We start from the raw sequence: 24,261 nt of genomic DNA, 5'->3' as shown, positions 1-24,261 counted from the left end.
GCAATAAATGCATATAAAACCAAAGTAACATACTTTTCAAGGAAGTAACTATTCATCCTCTCCACCACCTCTGCCAATAAATACCAAAGTATCAAATACACACTTTCCACATTTTGTACCAACCAAGTCATTAAGTTACAGCCATGCTGTGAAAGGTCAAAAAATGCCTAGCTACAAAGAGAAACTCTTAGTTCAGCTATGTTTAGTGGTGCCACTCTTAAATACTGTTCTTGGTTAACAATATTGAAAGAATATTCAAGTTACCCAGGAATGGGACAATGACATTTAGCCATTCTTTTCTACCTCTGTATAACAGCCTTCAGTCTTTTAAAAGTTTTTATTTTTAAATATTGTGTCAAGAAAGCACTGTAATTAGTGTCCACACCACTAGTCAAATGAGAGGGAAAAAAAAAAAACCCCTGAAAAATGTGCTTTTTCTTTAAGAAGAGTAATGCTTGTACCAAGAATAAACTATACCCCTTAATGTTTGACTCAAGTGAATTCAAGAGGAATGTTAAGTTACAGTTGTTTCTACTCATCTAACATTGACAAATCATCATCTGGATGGCAGATGAAGAAACAGCAGAGCAGGCAACAGGTGTCAATCACCTATTCCATTGACATGGGTACCCCAGAACTCCCCAAATCCCAGTTAAATTCACTTCAGTCCAGTTCAGTTGCTCAGTCATGTCCGACTCTTTGCGACCCCATAAATCACAGCATGCCAGGCCTCCCTGTCCATCACCAACTCCTGGAGTTTACCCAAACTCACGTGCATTGAGTCGGTGATACCATCCAGCCATCTCATCCTCTGTCATCCCCTTCTCCTCCTGCCCCCAATCCCTCCCAGCATTAGAGTCTTTTCCAGTGAGTCAACTCTTCACATGAGGTGGCCAAAGTACTGGAATTTCAGCTTCAGCATCAGTCCTTCCAGAGAACACCCAGGACTGATCTCTTTCAGAATGGACTGGTTGGATCTCCTTGCAGTCCAAGGGACTCTCAAGAGTCTTCTCCAGCACCACAGTTTAAAAGCATCAATTCTTTGGCGCTCAGCTTTCTTCACAGTCCAACTCTCACATCCATACATGACCACTGGAAAAACCATAGCCTTGACTAGACGGACCTTTGTTGACAAAGTAATGTCTCTGCTTTTTAATATGCTGTCTAGGTTGTTCATAACTCTCCTTCCAAGCAGTAAGCATCTTTTAATTTTATGGCTGCAATCACCATCTGCAGTGATTTTGGAGCCCAGAAAAATAAAGTCTGACACTGTTTCCCCTGTTTCCCCAACTATTTCCCATGAAGTGATGGGACCAGATGCCATGATCTTATTTTTCTGAATGCTGAGCTTTAGGCCAACTTTTTCACTCTCCTCTTTCACTTTCATCAAGAGGCTCTTTAGTTCCTCTTCACTTTCTGCCATAAGGGTGGTGTCATCTGCATATCTGAGGTTACTGATATTTCTCCTGGCAATCTTGATTCCAGCTTGTGCTTCTTCCAGCCCACGGTCTTCTTCCAGCCCAGTATTTCTCATGATGTACTCTGCATAGAAGTTAAATAAGCAGGGTGACAATATACAGCCTTGATGTACTCCTTTTCTTATTTGGAACCAGTCTGTTGTTCCATGTCCAGTTCTAACTGTTGCTTCCTGACCTGCATATAGGTTTCTCAAGAGGCAGGTCAGGTGGTCTGGTATGCCCATCTCTTTCAGAATTTTCCACAGTTTATTGTGATCCACACAATCAAAGGCTTTGGCATAGTCAATAAAGCAGAAATAGATGTTTTTCTGGAACTCTCTTGCTTTTTCCATGATCCAGCAGATGTTGGCAGTTTGATCTCTGGTTCCTCTGCCTTTTCTAAAACCAGCTTGAACATCTGGAAGTTCATGGTTCACATATTGCTGAAGCCTGGCTTGGAGAATTTTGAGCATTACTTTACTAGCATGTGAGATGAGTGCAATTGTGCAGTAGTTTGAGCATTCTTTGGCATTGCCTTTCTTTGGTATTGGAATGAAAACTGACCTTTTCCAGTCCTGTGGCCACTGCTGAGTTTTCCAAATTTGCTGGCATATTGAGTGCAGCACTTTCACAGCATCATCTTTCAGGATTTGAAATAGCTCAACTGGGATTCCATCACCTCCACTAGCTTTGTTCCTAGTGATACTTTCTAAGGCCCACCTGACTTCACATTCCAGGATATCTGGCTCTAGGTGAGTGATCACACCATCGTGATTATCTGGGTCGTGAAGATCGTTTTTGTACAGTTCTTCTGTGTATTCTTGCCATCTCTTCTTAATACCTTCTGCTTCTGTTAGGTCCATACCATTTCTGTCCTTTATCGAGCCCATCTTTGCGTGAAATGTTCCCTTGGTATCTCTAATTTTCTTGAAGAGATCTCTAGTCTTTCCCATTCTGTTGTTTTCCTCTATTTCTTTGCATTGAACGCTGAGGAAGGCTTTCTTATCTCTCCTTGCTATTCTTTGGAACTCTGCATTCAGATGCTTATATCTTGCTTTCCTTTGCTTTTCGCATCTCTTCTTCTCACAGCTATTTGTAAGGCCTCCTCAGACAGCCATTTTGCTTTTTTGCATTTCTTTTTCTTGGGGATGGTCTTGATCCCTGTCTCCTGTACAATGTCACGAACCTCATTCCATAATTCATCAGGCACTCTGTCTATCAGATCTAGTCCCTTAAATCTATTTCTCACTTCCACTGTATAATCATAAGGGATTTGAATAGGTCATACCTGAATGGTCTAGTGGTTTTCCCTACTTTCTTCAATTTAAGTCTGAATTTGGCAATAAGGAGTTCATGATCTGAGCCACAGTCAGCTCCTGCTCTTGTTTTTGCTGACCATATAGAGCTTCTCCATCTTTGGCTGCAAAGAATATAATCAATTTGATTTCAGTGTTGACCATCTGGTGATGTCCATGTGTGGTGATGTCTTCTCTTGTGTTGTTGGAAGAGGGTGTTTGCTATGACCAGTGCGTTCTCTTGGCAAAACTCTATTAGCCTTTGCCCTGCTCATTCCGTACTCCAAGGTCAAATCTGCTTGTTACTCCAGGTGTTTCTTGACTTCCTACTTTTGCATTCCAGTCCCCTATAATGAAAAGGACGTCTTTTTTGGGTGTTAGTTCTAAAAGGTCTTGTAGGTCTTCATAGAACCGTTCTTCAGCACTACTGGTTGGGGCATAGGCTTGGATTACCGTGATACTGAATGGTTTGCCTTGGAAGCAAACAGAGATCATTCTGTTGTTTTTGAGATTGCATCCAAGTACTGCATTTTGGACTCTTTTGTTGACCATGATGGCTATTCCATTTCTTCTAAGGGATTCCTGCCCACAGTAGTAGATATAATGGTCAACAGATCGTGCAAAAGCGCGCCGGCTTCTGGCTGCGATGGACTGCGCAGAAGCGCGGCCAAGAGGAGGTACCCCTCACCCAAGGTCAGGGGTGGCAACCGAGAACGCTAGGCTGCGACGGTGCAGGAGTGGCTGAGAGGAGTTACCCCATGTTCAAGGTCAGGAGGGGCAACCCTGAGGAGATACCCTTCATCCAAGGTAAGGAGCAGCTGTGAACAGATACCCCACAACCAAGGTAAGAGAAACCCAAGTAAGATGGTAGGTGTTGCGAGAGGGCATCAGAGGGCAGACACACTGAAACCATAATCACAGAAAACTAGCCAATCTGATCACACAGACCACAGCCTTGTCTAACTCAATGAAACTAAGCCATGCCATGTGGGGCCACCCAAGACAGAGAGGTCATGGTGGAGAGGTCTGACAGAATGTGGTCCACTGGAGAAGGGAATGGCAAACCACTTCAGTATTCTTGCCTTGAGAACCCCATGAACAGTATGAAAAGGCAAAATGATAGGATACTGAAAGAGGAACTCCCCAGGTCGATAAGTGCCCAATATGCTACTGGAGATCAGTGGAGAAATAACTCCAGAAAGAATGAAGGGATGGAGCCAAAGCAAAAACAACACCCAGTTGTGGATGTGACTGGTGATAAAAGCAAGGTCCAATTCTGTTAAGAGCAATATTGCATAGGAACCTGGAATGTTAGGTCCAGGAATCAAGGCGAATTGGAAGTGGTCAAACAGGAGATGGCAAGAATGAATGTCAACATTCTAGCAATCAGTGAACTAATCAGGACTGGAATGGGTGAATTTAACTCAGATGACCAGTTAAATTATGTAAGTGCTAAAACTGATGTCCCCTTTAAATTCCTGGAGAAAGTCGGAAGTTGCAACTATTAGGGAAACAAAAATGGGATAACTTGATGTTAAAATCAAGTCAGTTTTGTTCAAATTGAATAAGTAGATATAGATACATAACTAAGAGGAAATGGTCATTTTCTTCCATAGTAAAGTAACAACAATCTCCTTTATGGAAAATCTTGAGCTCATTTGTCATCAAAAGCAGACATTCTATTCAAAGCCTGACTATAATTGTGAAACATTGTTTTTTGCCTCACTTTTTGTATAGTATCTGCAAAGATCACAATAGTGTTTATAAACTTTCAAACTGAAAAGGTTATCAATAAGAAAGAGAAAGGAAAGGTTCAACACCAAACAAGTCTATACCAAGCCCTACTGCTGCTAACTTTAAAATCATCATTCATTTCACAGACATGTAACTTAAATAACTTTAGCTTAGGCTAAAGGTACCTTCAGACTCTTAGGCTGTTGTCGAACCTCCATGACATGCTTTCGCCTTAGCTCTCGTTCTCTTCGTTTATTATATTCTAGCTGGTTAGTGAGCTCAGTTTGATGCTGCAATCTGATCAACTCACAGCGCATCTTCTGAATTGTGTTGAGGTGGCGGAACTCCAGTTCTTGCATGGATTCATGCTGTCGTAGTAGCATGGCATGCTCTAAGTCCTTCTGAGTCTGTCTTTTATTTAACTCCTAATCCATAATACAAAAGACAAGGGTATATTTATCGCTGTACAATGCCAGGGGAAAAAACCCTAAGAAACAGATTAACCAGGAAATAGATGTAATCCCAGATTCAATAATGACTACACAGTAAATATCAGATTTTATGACCTATACAGTAGTAAATGGGCAATTAGTAAAGACAAATTTCCTTATTCTAGTATTTACTATTCATTAATACTATTTTATGCCATAAGCTTAAAATATATCAAATCTCAGTAGACTTAATGTCCTTCTTTCTTTCTTTCCTTCTTTTTTTCTTTTCCAATTTTATATTTGAAGAGAACCCTGAAGCCATTTTCTGAATTTCTTCAGAGTGTCCTATACCCAGTATAGTGTAATGGATAAGAACATGGACCTGGCTCTGCTACCTACAGTCACCAAGTCCTTGGGTTAGTTGTTTAAACCTGCTGTGCTTTAGTTTCATCATTTTTCAAAGAAATAATAGTATAACTATTGTACAGATTTAACGTGAGGATGAAATGAATTCATAAACGGAAAGTTCTCAGAATAATACCTAGCACATGATGCTCGATAAATGTTTTAATTCCTTTTTTCTTTCAGATTAAAAAGAACAAGTGTAAAACACACACACGTCAAACCTGTTCCCTTTGCCCCTGCAAACCCTTCTGCAAAGGACAACAGTTTGAAGAAAATGCTTCCCAACCTTCCCCATGCTACTGTGAAACAACTATTATACAAAAATATATAGTTCAAAAAACTGAGTAACAATATACAACATAGGCATGTAATGTGCTTTCTTCAGCTAACAATATAATGGACATATATTCAGACCTGATCAGTATATACAGATCTTTAAGTTTCACCATAGGTTTCCGCTTTGAAATACTATAATTTTCCATTTTTTGCTTTATAAAAAATTTTTCATTAAATGTTGATGCATCATGCATCATATAACCATGTTATTATTTCTTTAGGATAGAGTTCTAGAAGTGGATTTGTAGGTAAAAGCATATGAGCTCCAAAAGGGCAGTATCAATTTATACTCTTATCAACACTGCACATTTCCCAACACCGTTACTAGGATTCAATGTTGCCAGTCTGTTAAACTGTTCTTATTTAACTGGTGCAACTACTTTAATTTGAATTTCTTTAATTATTAGTAAATTTGAACAATTATGCTATACTTGAAGTTTATTTTAAGCCACTCTTGGAAATAAGCTAATCTGTGCTCAGAGGTATCCCTGATACTGATGATATTTGTTTTCCCTGACACAAGAGTTTCTACATTTGCTCAATTAAGTACATGATTATAAAGAAAGTATTAAATGGTAACACATAGGGGACATAAAGACTGGAAGAAAATAAAACCGGTGACTTCATAAAATTTTCATTCTAGGCAAGAAGAGAAGCTTCTCCCCCAAAAGTGTGTGTGTATAGGAGAGAGAAGTGCAGAGAAGAATATTTAAATACGGAGGAGGACTTGGATGTTAGGGGAGGCATTTCTGAGGACAGACATGAATGGGGGTTAGCAAACCATGTAGATAATCTAGGAAAGAAGAATTCAGGCTGAGGGAGGCACAAGTGCAAAGGCCCAGAGACTGACAAGGGACTAACATAGTTTCAGAAAAGATTCGCGTTTCAAACGTACCTCCCTGACAAGGTCCTGCTCTAAGTTATGACGCCCAAGTAACATTCTTCTCTTGAAGCGACGGCATTCCAACTCTAGATACTGTCTCTGACGCCGTAGAAGATTAGCCTCTTCTTCTGCTTGGAAATGCTGTATATTCTCCTTCTGCTTTGAAAGCCATTCCTGTTTTTCTTTTTTGGGGGTGCTCTGATTTTCATTCAGCTCCTGGCAACATAAACAACTCAGTTCAAAATACATGAAAATCAAAGGCATAAATATATCATGTGGTATTTGGTATTAAATAAAAGTACCTCCTTAAGCTGCTCTTTTCGAAGTTTATATTCTCTTTTCTGAGACTCCAAAAAGCTGTTTAGTTCTTTCTTCTGTTGGGCCTGAATATGTTGCTGAAATTTTTTCTCTTCATTGGCCATCACTTTAGCCTATGAGAAATTTAAAAAATGGATCAAATTAGTTAAGTAGACAGATTCAAAGAAACAGTTTAATATATACCACTTAGGATAAAATCTGTATAAGCATTACCAAAATAAGAACATCCAACAAATTACTAATAAGTATTACTTAGCATCTTATTTGAATTTCAGAGAACCAGTAAAATGGGACTCATCTTTAAAATGTTGACCTATTACAGAATTAAAAAGCTTTCACCTTTTTAAAAATTTAACAATATGCCCAATAAAAAAATAAGTATTTATTCAAAATATAATAAAATCATGACCTTTTATCTAGATTGACTTGTATATTAAATAATATACTCCTCTTCAAAGTAAACCCTGACCTTAACTTATATATTAAATAAAAATGTTAAATATTAGATACATATATATCATACTGTTTTATTTCTGATTACACATGCAACGTATATTCATTGTGGATCATTTAGAAAATACAGAAAAACACAAAGAAAAAAAAACTTTGTATGATTTTAGCACTCAGAGAAAAACAAGAAAAACAACTTGATACATACCTTCCCTATTTTTTCTATGCATGCACACATTTTTAAATAACACATTGCACATCCTACGTCATGATCTGCTTTTCTAAATATGTTAGTATCTATCTCTTCCTAAGTTATTAAAAATACTTTCTAATGCCCAACAGGATTCTAAATATCTATACATTCTTTACTCAAATTAATTCAAAATTAAATAATTCTTTACTCAATAAATTATTTTGCCAATTCTCTACTATTGTCATTGCATCTATGAAATTAAAAGATGCTTACTCCTTGGAAGCAAAGTTATGACCAACCTAGACAGCATATTAAAAAGCAGAGACATTACTTTGCCAACAAAGGTCCGTCTAGTCAACGCTATGGTTTTTGGTCATGTATGGATGTGAGAGTTGGACTGTGAAGAAAGCTGAGCACCAAAGAATTGATGCTTTTGAACTGCGGTGTTGGAGAAGACTCTTGAGAGTCCCTTGGACTGCAAGGAGATCCAACCAGTCTATCCTAAAGGAGATCAGTCCTGGGTGTTCACTGGAAGGACTTATGCCGAAGCTGAAACTCCAATACTTTGGCCAACTCATGCGAAGAGTTGACTCACTGGAAAAGACCCTGATGCTGGGAGGGATTGGGGTCAGGAGGAGAAGGGGACGACAGAGGATGAGATGGCTGGATGGCATCACCGATTCGATGGACATGAGTTTGGGTAAACTCTGGGAGTTGGGTGACAGAGAGGCCTGGTGTGCTGCGATTCATGGGGACGCAAAGAGTTGGACACAACTGAGCGACTGAACTGAACTATTATTATGAGAGTGGGTCTTTTAATTTGGGCTGGGGTGGGGCAGGAAGGTGAACAGGGTAACCATAATAAATAATGCCTCAATGTGGACTAGCTAGACATATTTCTAGATATTGTGTTAATTTACTGAGAAGCTTACATTTTACTTGACAAATGTGACTATCAAAATAAAATTTAATTGATGGGACATCAAAAACATTAGGTTTCCCATAAGAAGAATCCTAAAATATATATACTTAAATCATATAGTAGACTGACACATTTGTAAATAAACAAAATGGGCCAAATCTTAATTTGAATCTCTCTTAACTTATTATCTCTAACACTATGTTATATTACAATAATCTTTAATTATTCTGATATTAAAATGCTACTATAAATTGAAGGAAGGTTTCCAAAAAACACACAAAGAGAATCATAAATGATTTTTTGAGACCTAAATCACCCATTGATAGATGATTAAGAAACTCCTCATACTATCAGAGTACTATCAGGGCCTAGAATGGTTGCATAATTTACCCACTGTGATACAATAAAACTATGAGCATTAGGAAATAATCCTACGTCTATTGGTTACCAGACTTAGTACCTGATACTATACATGTTACATAAATGTTTCTCCCTTATTCCCAATTGAACTGGCTTGGTTCTAGGGAAAATATCCTAACATCAAAATGCCATCTTGGTTAATTCTGAGATGCTTATGATCTACAGTAAAGAAATTAAGAATAGTGAATCAGCCACCTCTTTTTCCATAGCAGCCTGATGTTTCTTGATAAGTTTCTCCATTTCTGCAGCAAAATTGTTACGCTGTGTTTCAAGATCTTTGTCTAATCTGAGGCGATGTTCATCCATCTCAGCCTTCAACTTATTTTCCAGAGTCATTAGCTGCTTTTGATGTTGCCGCCTCATTCTCTTATAGCCAGACATTTGTTCTCTAAGTTCAGAGTCCTGCTCATGTTCCTGCATTTGCCTTGTAACCTAGACACACAAACAATGGAGAGAAAACAATAAAGCAAAACATTTTTTCTTTCAGAAGCATTTTAGACCACTCTGTTACTTATCCAAGTAGACAATTACTGTAAGAGATTCCAATGAGCAGTTTCCAATTAAAATTCCAGGTGATCTTTTAAAGAAATAGACAAGCTAGTTCAAAAATTTATATAGAAATGTAAAGGAGCTACAAGAAGCAAAACATTCTTGAGGGAAAAAAAGCTGAAGACACACATTTCAGTAATCAAAATGGTGTGGCACTGGTGGAAGGACAGGCTGAACAGATCAAAAGAACAGAATAAAATCTAGAAATAGATCATATACATTTAGTCAACTGATTTTTCTACCAAAAAGTCAAGTTAGGTCAAAGAGGAAATAAATGTATTATCAAATTATAACTGGTTCTTTGTATATAAAACACAAACAAAAACCAGACTTCTATATCACTCTATACCAAAATTAATTTGAAAAGAATCATTTGACATAAACACAAAATCCAGAATCATAAAACAGAAGAAATCACAGACTATCTTCATGACTGTAGGGCAGACAAGTATTTCCTGGGCAGGACACAAAAAGCACTGACAATAAAGAAAAAAAATGTGTAAACTGATTTTTTTAGTTGAGGTGAAATTCACATAATATAAAATAAATTATTTTAAAGTGAACAACACTAGCATTCAGTATGTATATGTATTTTCTTAGTTGATGGTTAGCGTAATGAGTACCACTAAAAATACTTCAAATTGAAGACCTAGGATCTATGTATTTTATTGTATGAAGAAAACCCAAGGCAGAGCAGTCAGACTGAGTTATAGTACGTGGTACTTTTATTGAAAAATATAGCTATGCATATCTTTGTACACAAATCTACCTACTGTATGAATGTTTTATCTGAAATAAATAGACTTAATAGATTTAGGGATATGGATCTTAAGTTGTCTAAATCCATAATTTAAGAGAATTCCTCAAGAATTCCCTAGTGGTCCAGTGGTTAGGACTCTGTACTTGCAATGCTGAGGGTGTGGGTTCAATCCCTGGTCCTGTAAGCTGAGTGGAATGACCAAAAAAATGTTTCCTCAATTAATTTGAGGGAGCTTAAAATTTGAGGCAGAAGGCTTGCTTGGGAAACATTCGTATGTGCCCAGTCACAAAGATATTTTCCCAACAAGCTGGCCTTGTCCAGGTATTTGTTAAAATGGTCATGAAAAAACTAAGCAATCTTTGCTACTTGCTCTGTTCAAAGAATTATTTACATGTTAAAGAACAGTAGGAACAACTTGACTTATCATAGGGGATGGTGTTTATCTTTTTGTTTAATTTATTTTTATTTTTGGCTGGCCTGGGTCTTCTCTAGTTCCTGACTGCAGGCCTTCTCTACTTGTGGCAAGTGGGGGCTACTCTCTAGCTGTGGAGCACAGGTTTCTCATTGTGATGGCTTCTCTCGTTGCGGAGCATGAGCTCTAGGCACTTGGGCTTCAGTAGCTGCAGCACGTGGGTTTACTTGCTCCTTGGCCTGTGGGATCTTCCAAGACCAGGGATTGAACCCATGTTCCCTGTGCTGGCAGGTGGATTCTTAACCACTGGACCACAAGGGAAGTCCAGGGGATGGTGTTTTTGACCCCAGATGTCATTCAGATTCATGGGCCACAGAATGAGACTTACAAGATCTGTTACAAGATCTGTAATTAATAATTCAGACAATTTCCATATATTTTTTTCTGTCATATTTACTAATAACCTACTTCCCTTTGATATCTTAACATCTTTCTATCCCCACCTTTATCATGTTTTGGTCCTAAATATCTGACTGATGAGGGTTATAAGTACCCCAGTATAACAACATCTTTGTAATGAACAAATAATCCATTTTCATTATTTGGGAAGTCAGAAGAACTATATTTTAAGTATATCAAATTGGATTACTTGCTATTTCATGAACACTTCCCCTCATTTTTGTTAGCCTGTCAACTCTTAGGTGGAAACTACATTTTTTCTCTCCCCCTGTGCCTAAAACCAACCAATTATTAAAGGCTCAAATGATTTATAAATACTCACCCTAAATCAAAGGTAATCAGAATTCCTATTTAGTACCTTTTAGCCCTGTGGGTTGGGAGGATACCCTGGAGAAGGGGACTGCTACCCACTTCTTTCCTGGAGAATTTCATGGACAGAGGAGCCCGGCAGGCTACAGTCCATAGATCAAAAGAGCTGGACACAACTGAGCGACTATCACTTTCAGCCCTCTTAAGCATTTAATATATTCTAATATATTAGTTATTTGTACACACATCTCTCAGAGTGCTTTCTATAAGATCTTTCTTATAATAGGCAGTTAAATGTTGAATAAATGTTAGAAATACAAAATACAAAAAAAAAAGAGATATAATTATACTTGAATATAGATGCCAAGGTCTAACATGAAAAACGTATTTCTAATTTGGGGTAGTACATACCAGTGATGCCGTCCGTATAGTAGCAAAGTGTTCTCGATTACGGTAGTGTGATTTATGACGAGATACTTGAGGTGGAGATTGTGGATCCGATGCCCTTGTTCTAGGATCTCCCTCTTCTCTGTAATTTTCTTCCTCCTAGGCAAAGAAACAAACATTATAATCTGTTGTGAACAAACACAGTTTGGGTAAACTTTCGAGAAAATTAAATTTTAAAGACAAATGGATCAATAAATCTCAAAGACATAATCCTAAAAAGCAAAAACAAAAAATGGGAATGCTGACATTTTCAACATAATTTGAATCAGGAGACATTATTTCCTCAATGTATGAAACAGTATACAGAATGAGGATAATGAAACATTATGGCTAGATTTATTTAATATTCATGAAGTGCAAAATTACAAAGCCTTAATATAACTTAAAAACAAAGATAATAAAACATACAGCTAGTATTTTAAATAGCAGTAATACAATTAATTACTTTAGGGCTCTTGGGTTTAAGAAATAATAATGTAGCTTAAAAAAACCATAATACTCCTGCCACTGGTCCAAAATAAGTAAACAAAAAATAATTGTAAAAATTTTAAGAATCGATGTCTTTCTTGATATATACATTACTTCAATTACTGAAAAGGAAGTCAAATAGCAACCAACTAGTTACATGAAGGCAATGGCATCCCACTCCAGTACTCTCGCCTGGAAAATCCCACGGATGGAGGAGCCTGGTGGGCTGTCGTCCATGGGGTTGCTAAGAGTCGGACACAACTGAGCGACTTCATTTTCACTTTTCACTTTCATGCATTGGAGAAGGAAATGGCAACCTACTCCAGTGTTCTTGCCTGGAGAATCCCAGGGACGGAGGAGCCTGATAGGCTGCTGTCTATGGGGTTGCACAGAGTCGGACACGAATGAAGCGACTTAGCAGCTGCAGCAGCAGTTACAGGAATAATCTTTTTTATGGGTGATCTTCTTGCCTAAGAATATAAACTCTCCATTTCATCCTCTACTCAGCCCCTGGTAACCTCTAATCCATCTTCCATCTCTATGAATTCGCCTATTCTAGGTATTTCTTATAAAAGGAATTATAGAATATTTGTCCTTTTACATCTAACTTACATCACTTGGCATAATGTTTTCAAAATTCACTAATGTTGTATCATGTTATTAGAATTTCCTTCCTTTGTATAACTGAGTAATATTCACCATATGTATATACCATGGTTTTGTTTATCCATTCTTTCCACCTTTCATCTATTTGTGCCTAATAACTTTTTAGTTAACACTGCAAGCTGTGAAGTTAAAAAAGGAAGCATTCCTATTAATTGTTAAAGGAGCTATCCGATCTTAAAATATTTTGAAGAACATTTAAAATTTTGCATTCAAAAGTATAATGACTAATGTAGTAAATATCCATTATTTCCTAAACCCAGAATTTATATTTTTCCGTAATTAGATGGAGAAGCTCTATACAGTCAGCAAAAACAAGACAAGGAGCTGACTGTGGCTCAGACCATGAACTCCTTATTGCCAAATTCAGACTGAAATTGAAGAAAGTAGGGAAAACCACTAGACCATTCAGGTATGACCTAAATCAAATCCCTTATGATTATACAGTGGAAGTGAGAAATAGATTTAAGGGACTAGATCTGATAGATAGAGTGCCTGATGAACTATGGAATGAGGTTCGTGACATTGTACAGGAGACAGGGATCAAGACCATCCCCATGGAAAAGAAATGCAGAAAAGCAAAATGGCCGTCTGGGGAGGCCTTACATTAGCTGTGAAAAGAAGAGAAGCGAAAAGCAAAGGAGCAAAGGAAAGATATAAACATCTGAATGCAGAGTTCCAAAGAATAGCAAGAAGAGATAAGAAAGCCTTCTTCAGCAATCAATGCAAAGAAATAGAGGAAAACAACAGAATGGGAAAGACTAGAGATCTCTTCAAGAAAATCAGAGATACCAAGGGAACATTTCATGCAAAGATGGGCTCGATAAAGGACAGAAATGGTATGGACCTAACAGAAGCAGAAGGTATTAAGAAGAGGTGGGAAGAATACACAGAAGAACTGTACAAAAAAGATCTTCACGACCCAGATAATCACGATGGTGTGATCACTCACCTAGAGCCAGACATCCTGGAATGTGAAGTCAAGTGGGCCTTAGAAAGCATCACTACGAACAAAGCTAGTGGAGGTGATAGAATTCCAGTTGAGCTATTCCAAATCCTGAAAGATGATGCTGTAAAAGTGCTGCACTCAATATGCCAGCAAATTTGGAACACTCAGCAGTGACCACAGGACTGGAAAAGGTCAGTTTTCATTCCAATACCAAAGAAAGGCAATGCCAAAGAATGCTCAAACTACCACACAATTGCACTCATCTCACATGCTAGTAAAGTAATGCTCAAAATTCTCCAAGCCAGGCTTCAGCAGTTGTGAACCGTGAACTTCCTGATGTTCAAGCTGGTTTTAGAAAAGGCAGAGGAACCAGAGATCAAACTGCCAACATCCGCTGGATCATGGAAAAAGCAAGAGAGTTCCAGAAAAACATCTATTTCTGCTTTATTGACTATGCCAAAGCCTTTGACTGTGTGGATCACAAGAAACTGTGGAAAATTCTGAAAGAGATGGGAATACCAGACCACCTGACCTGTCTTTTGAGAAACCTATATGCAGGTAAGGAAGCAACAGTTAGAACTGGACATGGAACAACAGACTGGTTCCAAATAGGAAAAGGAGTACGTCAAGGCTGTATATTGTCACCCTGCTTATTTAACTTATATGCAGAGTACATCATGAGAAACGCTGGACTGGAAGAAACACAAACTGGAATCAAGATTGCCAGGAGAAATATCAATAACCTCAGATATGCAGATGACACCACTCTTATGGCAGAAAGTGAAGAGGAACTCAAGAGCCTCTTGATGAAAGTGAAAGTGGAGAGTGAAAAAGTTGGCTTAAAGCTCAACATTCAGAAAACGAAGATCATGGCATCCGGTCCCATCACTTCATGGGAAATAGATGGGGAAACAGTGGAAACAGTGTCAGACTTTATTTTTCTGGGCTCCAAAATCACTGCAGATGGTGACTGCAGCCATGAAATTAAAAGACACTTACTCCTTGGAAGGAAAGTTATGACCAACCTAGAAGCATATTAAAAAGCAGAGATATTACTTTGTCAACAAAGGTCCGTCTAGTCAAGGCTATGGTTTTTCCTGTGGTCATGTATGGATGTGAGAGTTGGACTGTGAAGAAGGCTGAGCGCCGAAGAATGGATGCTTTTGAACTGTGGTGTTGGAGAAGACTCTTGAGAGTCCCTTGGACTGCAAGGAGATCCAACCAGTCCATTCTGAAGGAGATCAGCCCTGGGATTTCTTTGGAAGGAATGATGCTACAGCTGAAACTCCAGTACTTTGGCCACCTCATGTGAAGAGTTGACTCATTGGAAAAGATTCTGATGCTGGGAGGGATTGGGGACAAGAGGAGAAGGGGACGACAGAGGATGAGATGGCTGGATGGCATCACTGACTCGATGGACGTGAGTCTCAGTGAACTCTGGGAGTTGGTATTGGACAGGGAGGCCTGGCGTGCTGCAATTCATGGGGTCGCAAAGAGTCAGACACGACTGAGCGACTGATCTGATCTGATCTGATAATTAGACTCTAAGTTTTATTTTAAAGCTGTAAACATTATATGGATAATGTAAAGTGACCAAAATCACTTTTGGTCACCATCCATCCTAATCCTTTCTCCCATGCTTCAAAAATATTATATTAATATTACAATGAATTTCATGAGTATACCTACTATTTTTAAAGTACTTCATTTTCCATCTAAGTGACTTCAAATAATACATTATATATAGTATCTTCTGAGATATTTTTAAAATATTCTTTCCATATTCTCAAGACATTAGTTTTACAAATGCAGATATTATACTGGAAATCAACAAGCCTACTGCCATTTTCAAATAAGTTACCTAAAACTGTTCCCAACTTCTGAAACAGGAAAAAAAAAAAAAAAAAATTAACTCTTAAACTAACTAGATGAATTAAATTATTTACCAAAGCTGATTTTTTTTTCACTGAAATCCAAATACTCACAGGTTTTAAGTGGATGACAGAACTATTAGACATCACTGTGTGGTCTCCCTCCATCATGTCTAGCTCACTCTTGTCATCTGAGGCATCTGGAAGACTGTTAACACTACTACTTTGGCTACTGGCACTGATGGACATACTGGGAATAGACTGATTACTTCCAACGCTATTCACTGTTCCTGTCCGTCCAACACCATGATCCTGTTCCTAGGGAAAAAAAGAGCAATAGGTTCAGATATCTCCATCTCTCTTGATTTCTTAAATAGAAGCATCAAGCACACTGCTTGGCCAACAGTCTTTAGAAAGTCAGAGGTCTATCATGAGATATTCCCTTTATTTGGTGAAACCAGGAAGTTAATCCGTAACAGAAAAATAAACAAATAAAAATGACCAACAAGTAAATAAAAACCTGACCAACTATGTGAAGTCAATTTATCAGCCAAACCAGCCACAGGCTGGTTTTTGTAAAAGTGGTTTTAAAAAAAAACCCCAGCCACGAGCACCACCCTCCCCTGAGCAGGGTGAGAGGAGGCGCCAGCTCTGGGCTTTGAGGTCTGAGGCGTGTGGTCTCCTGGCCTGGCATCATCTCCCTGGAGGCAGGCAGCACCCTGAGGGAATACTTCCAAAATACTTCCAAAGTAAAGCATTTTCTCTAAACTGTCTGCCATTTTTTGAAATCCATTTTTACCACACATCTCATTGGGTATAGAGAGAGATATTGCTCATTTCTCAATAATTCCCATGTTAAAATAAGCCCCAACCATGAGAATTCCCTAGTGGTATGGTTTAGGAGTCCAGCACTTTCACTGCTGAGGGAGGGCCTGGGTTCAATCTCTGGTCAGGGAACTAAGATCTCACAAGCCACAGGGCGTAGGAAAAGAATAAATCAGAAAAACAAGCCCCAACTTAAAAAAAAAAAAAAATCCTAGAAACACCTCGTTTTAGTTATTTTTTGTTGAAGTCTTTTGTAAGTACATTTTTCTTTCTTTCTTAAAAATTCTACCACCAAAGAATTCCTATTTTTCTTAAATTAAAAATTATGTATTATATATACATATATACACACACACATATACATATAAAATCACAAGAATGTTTTTCTGAAGTGACCAACATTTTAGTAGTGTTACCATACCAAAATTCTCTAAGATATGGAGAATTTAATATAGACATATGCTATATACAAAGGAACTTTTCTCATATCTCTAGCCCAACAGAGATGCTGTTATAGATTTAACTACATGAGAAATTTATTAATTTTAAAACTTTATTTTATTCAAAATTTTATTTCATGTATCTAAAATATCCCACAATAAAGTAACCCAAAGCAATTTTCAAAAGATTATCATAAGAACTAAAAAATGAAAAAACCCAAAACTGTTGGTTAAGAAAATCTTGCATTTTACAGTTCAGTAATTGTGCAGCACTATTAAAAAAGTAACTGCTTCTCCTAGTTTCCAAATGTAAAATGATATTTCTCACTGGAAAACAGTAAAAAACAAACCAAAGCTCTAGAATTCTGACAGAAGCAAAGAAAAGTGAAAATACTTATAGTAAAAGCTTTATATGTATATTTCAACATGAGAAAGTTCTATAACATATCCATTGCACATTTGTATTTCCATTCTCCCTAAAAAGCAACAAAAAAAGAACTTGACCTTGAGAGTGAGAGCTATCTGAATTTGAACCCATATGCCTCTACCTACACTGAGTAAACCACTGAGCCTTGCTTTACACATAGCTTCAATACTCTGGCTACCTGATGAGAAGAGCCAACTCACTGGAAAAGACCCTGATGCTGGGGAAAGACTGAAAGCAGGAGGAGAAGGGGACCACAGAGGATAAGATGGTTGGATGGCATCACTGACTCAATGGACATGAGTCTGAGCAAACTCTGGGAGATGGTGAAGGACAGGGAAGCCTGGTGTGCTGCAGACCATGGGGTCGCAGAGAGTCAGACACAACTGAGTGACTGAACTGAACTGAAAATAAGTATTTCAGAACTGTGTAGATGGAATGAAACTATGCAGAACTGAAAAGAAATGTCCTTGGTAATACAGTAGAATGCTTAGTAACTTGCTAATGACTTGTCAGTGAGTAACTTCCAGAGTCTATAATTTTATATATTTTCAAAAGCATGTCTCTCACAATTGAGACAATAAGGCAAAAAAGGGTTCAGTGGCTAAGAAATTTGAAAGGGACAAAATTAAACAAAGTTGAATTTGTTTATTTAATAAAAGACATTGCTGAGCTTTACTATATATGCCAATGTGCACAACAAAGGGACTGAATTTAAAGAACACAACACCGTTTTTCCCACATGGGATTTTACAGGACCAGTGTTAAGAAAACACAAATGGGAACCACTGATATAAGAGATTCATGATGTAAAAGACGAGCTCCACAAGAAAAGAAGCTGATGAAGAGAGCTCAATATTGATTCATTTCTAAATTACCTCTTCTTCTTCCTGTGCTTCTACTGCTGGTCCATTATGTGCCTCCTGGAACAGGAGTTTCTTCATCTTTCGATACTGCAGATTGTCCAGCTCTCTTACTGCATCTTTTGTCCTCTGAATAAGATCTATTAACACTGTTTCAGGGCGCTCCCGAAGAACAAACATGTGCTGGATAAAAGAATGTAAAAGTCAAGTTGAAACCTATTTTTCCATTAATACAAATGTACACCTCTCTTAGCTGCAGAAGGAAATGGCAACCGATTTCAGTATTCTCGCCTGGAAAATTCCACAGACAGAAGAGCCCAGTGGGCTACAGGCTATGGGGTTGCAAAGAGTCAGACACAAATGAGCATGCACACATGTGCCCCTTCTTAGACTCTAGAGTTACTATCCTAAATAATCATCATAGATAATGCCTATAATCTATAGCTATTCTATTATATTTCTGACTTCTTATAAAATCATTATTTATATATATTTACTCTGTGCCTACATTTTATATAAACTTTGGTCAACTAAAAATGTAGAGTTGAAATGATAAAAGGGTTTAATTAAATACTAAGAAGTAAGCCCAATTACAGCCCTAAACAAATGCTAAAAAAAGGTTTACATATTCTTAGAACTGTTGATTTCACAGAAAAGGCATGTCAGTTCTGAGTTTTATTAGGTTTCAAGAGAAATGTATTTACTGCTGGTGAATTATGTAATATAAACCTGGATATTTTGGGTTCCTTTATATGTTGCATAAACAATACTCTTCAGAAAACACTAGTAGTTGATTAAAAGGCATATTATTAGTGATTTTTACTAACACTGAATAAAACTTAACCTTATCAAATAAGGAAAAGTTGAAAGAATAATTTCACCTTTAGAGTATCACTGCTACATTTTGATGTTTCTTTTCAGAAATTTTCTATATACAGATTTTTGTTTTATAGATCGTAAATATATAGATTGCAGAAAGACACTTTCCGCCCTTGACTTCATGAGATGCCCCTGAATTTCTGTAACACTTACCTTTTTTGTTAGCCAAACTTACTTCTTCTCTATGTAAAGAGTTCTAACTATACCATATTTGGTTCTGCTTCACTATCATAAGACTGTTATTTCAAATTTGTAAACATAATGCCTACAGAATATTTCATCAAAGGTTTATGCCAAAGTTCCATTACCCTAATTCTGGACAGTTATTTCCAACTTTTAATTCAGAGATAAATAGCTTCATAGAATTCTTTAAAAAATTTTTAAATTCATTAGAATTTTTTTCTATTTTTTTCTTTATGATGAATCATGAAAGAAATGTCAGGCCAAAGGGAAAGAAACACTTGCTAGATACTTCCTATCATTTCCAATAAGGCTGTGCCAATATATGCTATCAACTAGGTGAATGAACACTATATTCAGACTTGGAACCTAATCACCAAATACCAAATACCTGGGCTTGGTAGGTTGGGTTACACCCAAAGAGTTTCTTTCACCTCTATTGGGCAAGTATGAGAAACAAGTCACATTCTTCCTTTTTCCTGAGCCTTAGCTTGGTATGTATCACTATTTATCAATACAATATTCCATATTCTTATCCCAACTTCATATCTTATATTTCTAAGTCTGCCAGTTTTCTACATACAGATCTTGCTTATTTTTCACTAATATAATTCCCAAGTATACCAAACATTTTGTTGCTATTGTGAGTACCAATTTAGTCAAGTTTTCATTTCTTAGAGTATGAGTGAGCTTACTGCCTAAAATTCCTCAAGCATTATTGAAAATCAGTATTGCTCTTCTACACACTAAAGTTTCAAGTAATACTACTGAATACATATAAGAACCTTTCAATTTCTTTGTATCTTTAACTGAGGTACATTGATGAAAATAAACTTAATCCATTTGAAACTGTAAAACATTCATGCAAAAATAGGCTATTTAAATTTTATAGTGAAAAACCAGTAAGACTTCTTAGGGTCACAAAGAAAATCAAATCCCATTTTACCACTGCTTTATCTAGATGTTTTAAGAACTATATTAAGCTCAACACACTATTACTGCTATTGATACAATAGTCAACTGCCAAGTGAAATAATAAATTTTTGAGAACAGGAAGCATATAAATCTCATATTTAAACGAGGCAATGAAACTTTGTGAAATCTGAAGAGTACACATGATTTAAAAAATCTTTTCATTGCTAAGTTAGAAAAATTTATTTTCAACATGGAAACAAAAATATGATATTCATTTTAACAATTTCTTTTAAAATCTCTTTTCTCTCACAATATTTATGTAAATATATCACATATCATTTCTATTTCCTTCATATTACTTTAATAGAATACATAGTATTTTAGTTAAAAACCAGTAGCGCATACCTAATATTGATTCCAAATCAAAGAAAAATGACACATTAAAAAAATTTCTTAGGGGTAGAAAACAGTATAATTGAACTGACCTTTAAAAGTTCCTCTGATGTAGGGCGATCTTGAGGGATTTTCTGGAGGCAAGAATCTACAAAGTTGCGAAAATAATCAGACCTATTGTAAAGGAAAGTATCAAGTGAACATATTGCTATTTCCTTTAAAAACACACCAGCAAAACAAAGCATGTGCCTACTGCTGGGAGCGGGGATGGAAATGAAACGATAAAAAAAAGCAGATATAGATACATTTCATATATGTCTATGAAAAGTTATCTAAAGCAGCCAATGAGTCTTCACCATTTTCCAAAGATAAATTTGCACAGATTATTTTAAATTTCTGCTCCCACAATTAAAATATCACAGCGCATTCTATATAGAGGAAAAGTTAGAAAAGCCAATATTTTCTTTTTTGCATTCAAATCTAGGATAACTTTCTTATTATTTTTCTCCCTATAAACCACCTCTCTCTCTTCTTTGCCCCTTGGATCATCTTCTGTATAGTGGGATTCAGAGTATTACTCCATTTGCTTTGGAAGCAGTACTCCGTACAGCTAAGTATTTGGTATCCCTGAGCAAATGGATATAACTTCCATTAAATCCAGAAAACCAGCTGAGATTTCTTTTTTAAACATTTAAAACACTGGAAGTCTGTAACCCATTATTAATGTATAATGTTACTGATGAGAGTTCAAAGAATATTAAGTAATTACTACTCCACTGGTGTTCGTCTTCAATATCTAAGTAAGATTTTAAATTCCTTATAGGCAAAAAACAAATTCTCTTTCGAATCCCTGAAGTATCAAACACAGTGTGTAGACAATCTGTGTTCAATTCATTATTTATATGTATCATAATACTAAACTCGGTCCCAAAAGATTCCTTTTATGTGTATTTACTTAAGACCTATGAATATGTTAGTTAAGCCTTATCATTGGCCCATTAAATTATTTATTATCAATTTATTATTTAATAATTTATTAAATTCCAATAATTAAATTATTTAATTATTAAAATAAATTATTGGCAACTAATGCATCTATTTTGAACTTTACAATATTTATTAAATATGCTGTTTATTTCCTTAGAATTTTTCAAATGTTTGATACCCATGAGGAATTAATTTCCCACTAAAATTTTCTATCACTGATGAAATCCTGGTTTTTAAAAACTGTCAATCAGGTCTCTATAAGCTTTTTACACTAATGAACTTAATTTTTCAAATCAAGGAAGCAATAGGAGAGAAAAACATTAAGCAATTTGAATAATAAATGTCATAATGACAATTAGAATGATTTCAAAGTTATGAATTTATCTGGTAATTCTGATAAATCAAACTGTTTTACCTATTTCATATGCTATATAAATTATAAGCCATTCCCCAACTGAACATCACTACAGGTTGTGGCAATCTATATTTCAGTTGTAAAATACTATGTTTAAATCATGCTATTTATTATATAATCAGGGTTATATGTGTTTCTGAAGTTCAAAAAACTAAATATTTTTTTGTAAAAAGCAAATACTTTTTGCTTCTATGTGGTATCAATCTAGCCTTTATTTCTGAACTGAGTCATATATCTGCTAAGAAAAGCACACATAATAAAGGATTAACATGATAGAACCTATTTTAATAATTTTTCAGTAATACATTTTACCTAATTGAAATGAAATCACTTTGATAACATTATGAAAAAGCATTTAATTTATACAATGTTGAGTAATATATCTCTTAGCAATACTTACCATTCGTTAGACTGTAGTGTAGGGGATTCATTTTGGGCTATGTGATATAAGGCACTCATTGCATTCATATTAAATAAAGGAGGTTTCCTTTCCGCTGTAAAAGAAAAAAAACTTTCCTGTTAAAATATATGCCTGTTAAACAGGGACACACAAGTACTATTTTTTGTTATTTTTTAAATAATTTTAAACTTCAAGTAGAGTTCAAAGAATTTTTTAAAGTCAATCAATGTGCAGTAAATTGCTGGCCAGATGCTCCACCATTCCTAAATACTTTAGTGTTTATTTTCTGAAACATACTCTACTAAAAAAAACTAACACATCCACTAAATTAGACCATTAACGCTGATACATGACTATCATCTCATCCTCAAATCCCATTCAAGTTTCAATCAAGTATCCCAATAATGTCCTCAGTAGCAAAAGTGTCCTTTGGTCATTTGTATCCTTCAAGGAAACTATTTTATCTAAGTTGTTAAATTTATTAACATAAAGTTGTTCACAGTATTTCCTTATGATTCTTTTAATACCTGTAGTGATGTCATATCTTATTTCTGATAGTGCTTTGTGTCTTCTCTCTTCTTTTCCTGATCAGTTTGACTAGAGGTTTATCAATTTTATTAATTTTCTCAAAGAAGTAGTTTTTAGTTTCACCGATGTTCTCTACTGCTTCTCTGCTTCTATTTAGCTGATTTCTGCTTTGATATTTTTATTCTTTGTTATGCTTATTTTGGGTTGAATTTCCCTTTCTTTATCCAGACTCAAGGTGACAGCTGAAGTCATTACCTTGATTATTTTGAAGTACAGAAGACTTTTCAATACCCCTCAATTCTGGTTGGTTCTAAAGATTAAATTTGGGTCATACAACTTTGATAGAAATATCACAAAAGTAAATAATATATTTTTCAAATTTATTCTATGAGATGATATGAGATGATATATAATTTCAAATGGTTCCATTATTGATGGTATTCACTGACCACTTAAATAATTACCTTAAGGTAATCAAAATTGATGTTGAATTTTGTCTAAAGATTTTTTCTGCATCTACTGAGATCACTGTATGATTTTTATCTTTCATTTTGTTATTGTGATGTCTCATACTGATTGACTTGTGGATTTTGAACCATCCTTCATCCTTGGAATAAATCCCACTTGATCATGGTGTATGACCCTTTACTGTATCGTTGCATCCAGTTAGCTAATATTTTGTTGAGGATTTGTGCATCTATGCTACTATTATTGTGTGGCTGTTGATTTCTCCCTTTTGGTCTGTTTATATTGTTTTATGTATTTAGGTGATCCTATGATGGGTACATAAATATTTACAAATGTTATAACCTCTGCTGAACTGACCTCTTTGTCATTATGTAATATTCTTGTCTCTTACTGCAGCCTCTTTTTTAATTAAAAAATTTTTTCTCCAGCTTTATTGAGACATAATTAATATATAACATTGTATAAATTTAAGGAGTGCAATGCGCTGATTGGATACATTTATATATGGCAAAACAATTTCCACCATAGCATTAGCTAACACTTCCATCCCATCACACAATTCTTATTTCTTTTTTGGTGATGAGAACATTTAAGGACCAGTCTCTTGCAACTTTCAAGTATATAATGTGGTGCTGTGATGAGGTTTACACTCCGGTAACTGACATCTTAAGATGTGACAAGAATTCCCTGGCTGTCTAGTGGTAATACTTGGTGCTCTCATAGCTGTGGGATGAAGTTTAGGGAACTAAGATCCTACAATCTTTGAGAGCCTGAAGCCCACCAAGCTTCCCTATCCATGGAATTTTCCAGGCA

General features: G+C 36.1%; 1 protein-coding gene across 2 annotated transcripts in view; it reads right to left on the bottom strand.

Moving 5' to 3' along the window:
- Positions 1-24,261, bottom strand: part of TAOK1 (TAO kinase 1) — a 109,735-nt gene that overhangs the window by 16,997 nt on the left and 68,477 nt on the right. The window contains exons 9-17 of one of the 2 annotated variants that reach the window (XM_027518488.1): positions 22,453-22,546; positions 20,743-20,824; positions 18,299-18,466; positions 15,846-16,049; positions 11,745-11,879; positions 9,040-9,276; positions 6,844-6,972; positions 6,554-6,757; positions 4,672-4,911 (exon numbers count right to left, since the gene is read on the bottom strand). In XM_027518488.1, the coding sequence (XP_027374289.1) occupies positions 4,672-4,911; positions 6,554-6,757; positions 6,844-6,972; positions 9,040-9,276; positions 11,745-11,879; positions 15,846-16,049; positions 18,299-18,466; positions 20,743-20,824; positions 22,453-22,546 (1,493 nt within the window). The remainder of the gene's footprint in view (positions 1-4,671; positions 4,912-6,553; positions 6,758-6,843; positions 6,973-9,039; positions 9,277-11,744; positions 11,880-15,845; positions 16,050-18,298; positions 18,467-20,742; positions 20,825-22,452; positions 22,547-24,261) is intronic. The other variant, XM_027518489.1, reaches the window with a different exon arrangement.

The sequence above is a fragment of the Bos indicus x Bos taurus genome, chromosome 19 (assembly GCF_003369695.1).
Source record: "Bos indicus x Bos taurus breed Angus x Brahman F1 hybrid chromosome 19, Bos_hybrid_MaternalHap_v2.0, whole genome shotgun sequence".
NCBI lineage: Eukaryota > Metazoa > Chordata > Mammalia > Artiodactyla > Bovidae > Bos > Bos indicus x Bos taurus.
The sequence above is the reverse complement of the archived record's forward strand: the minus strand, read 5'-3'. Positions and strand labels throughout refer to the sequence as shown.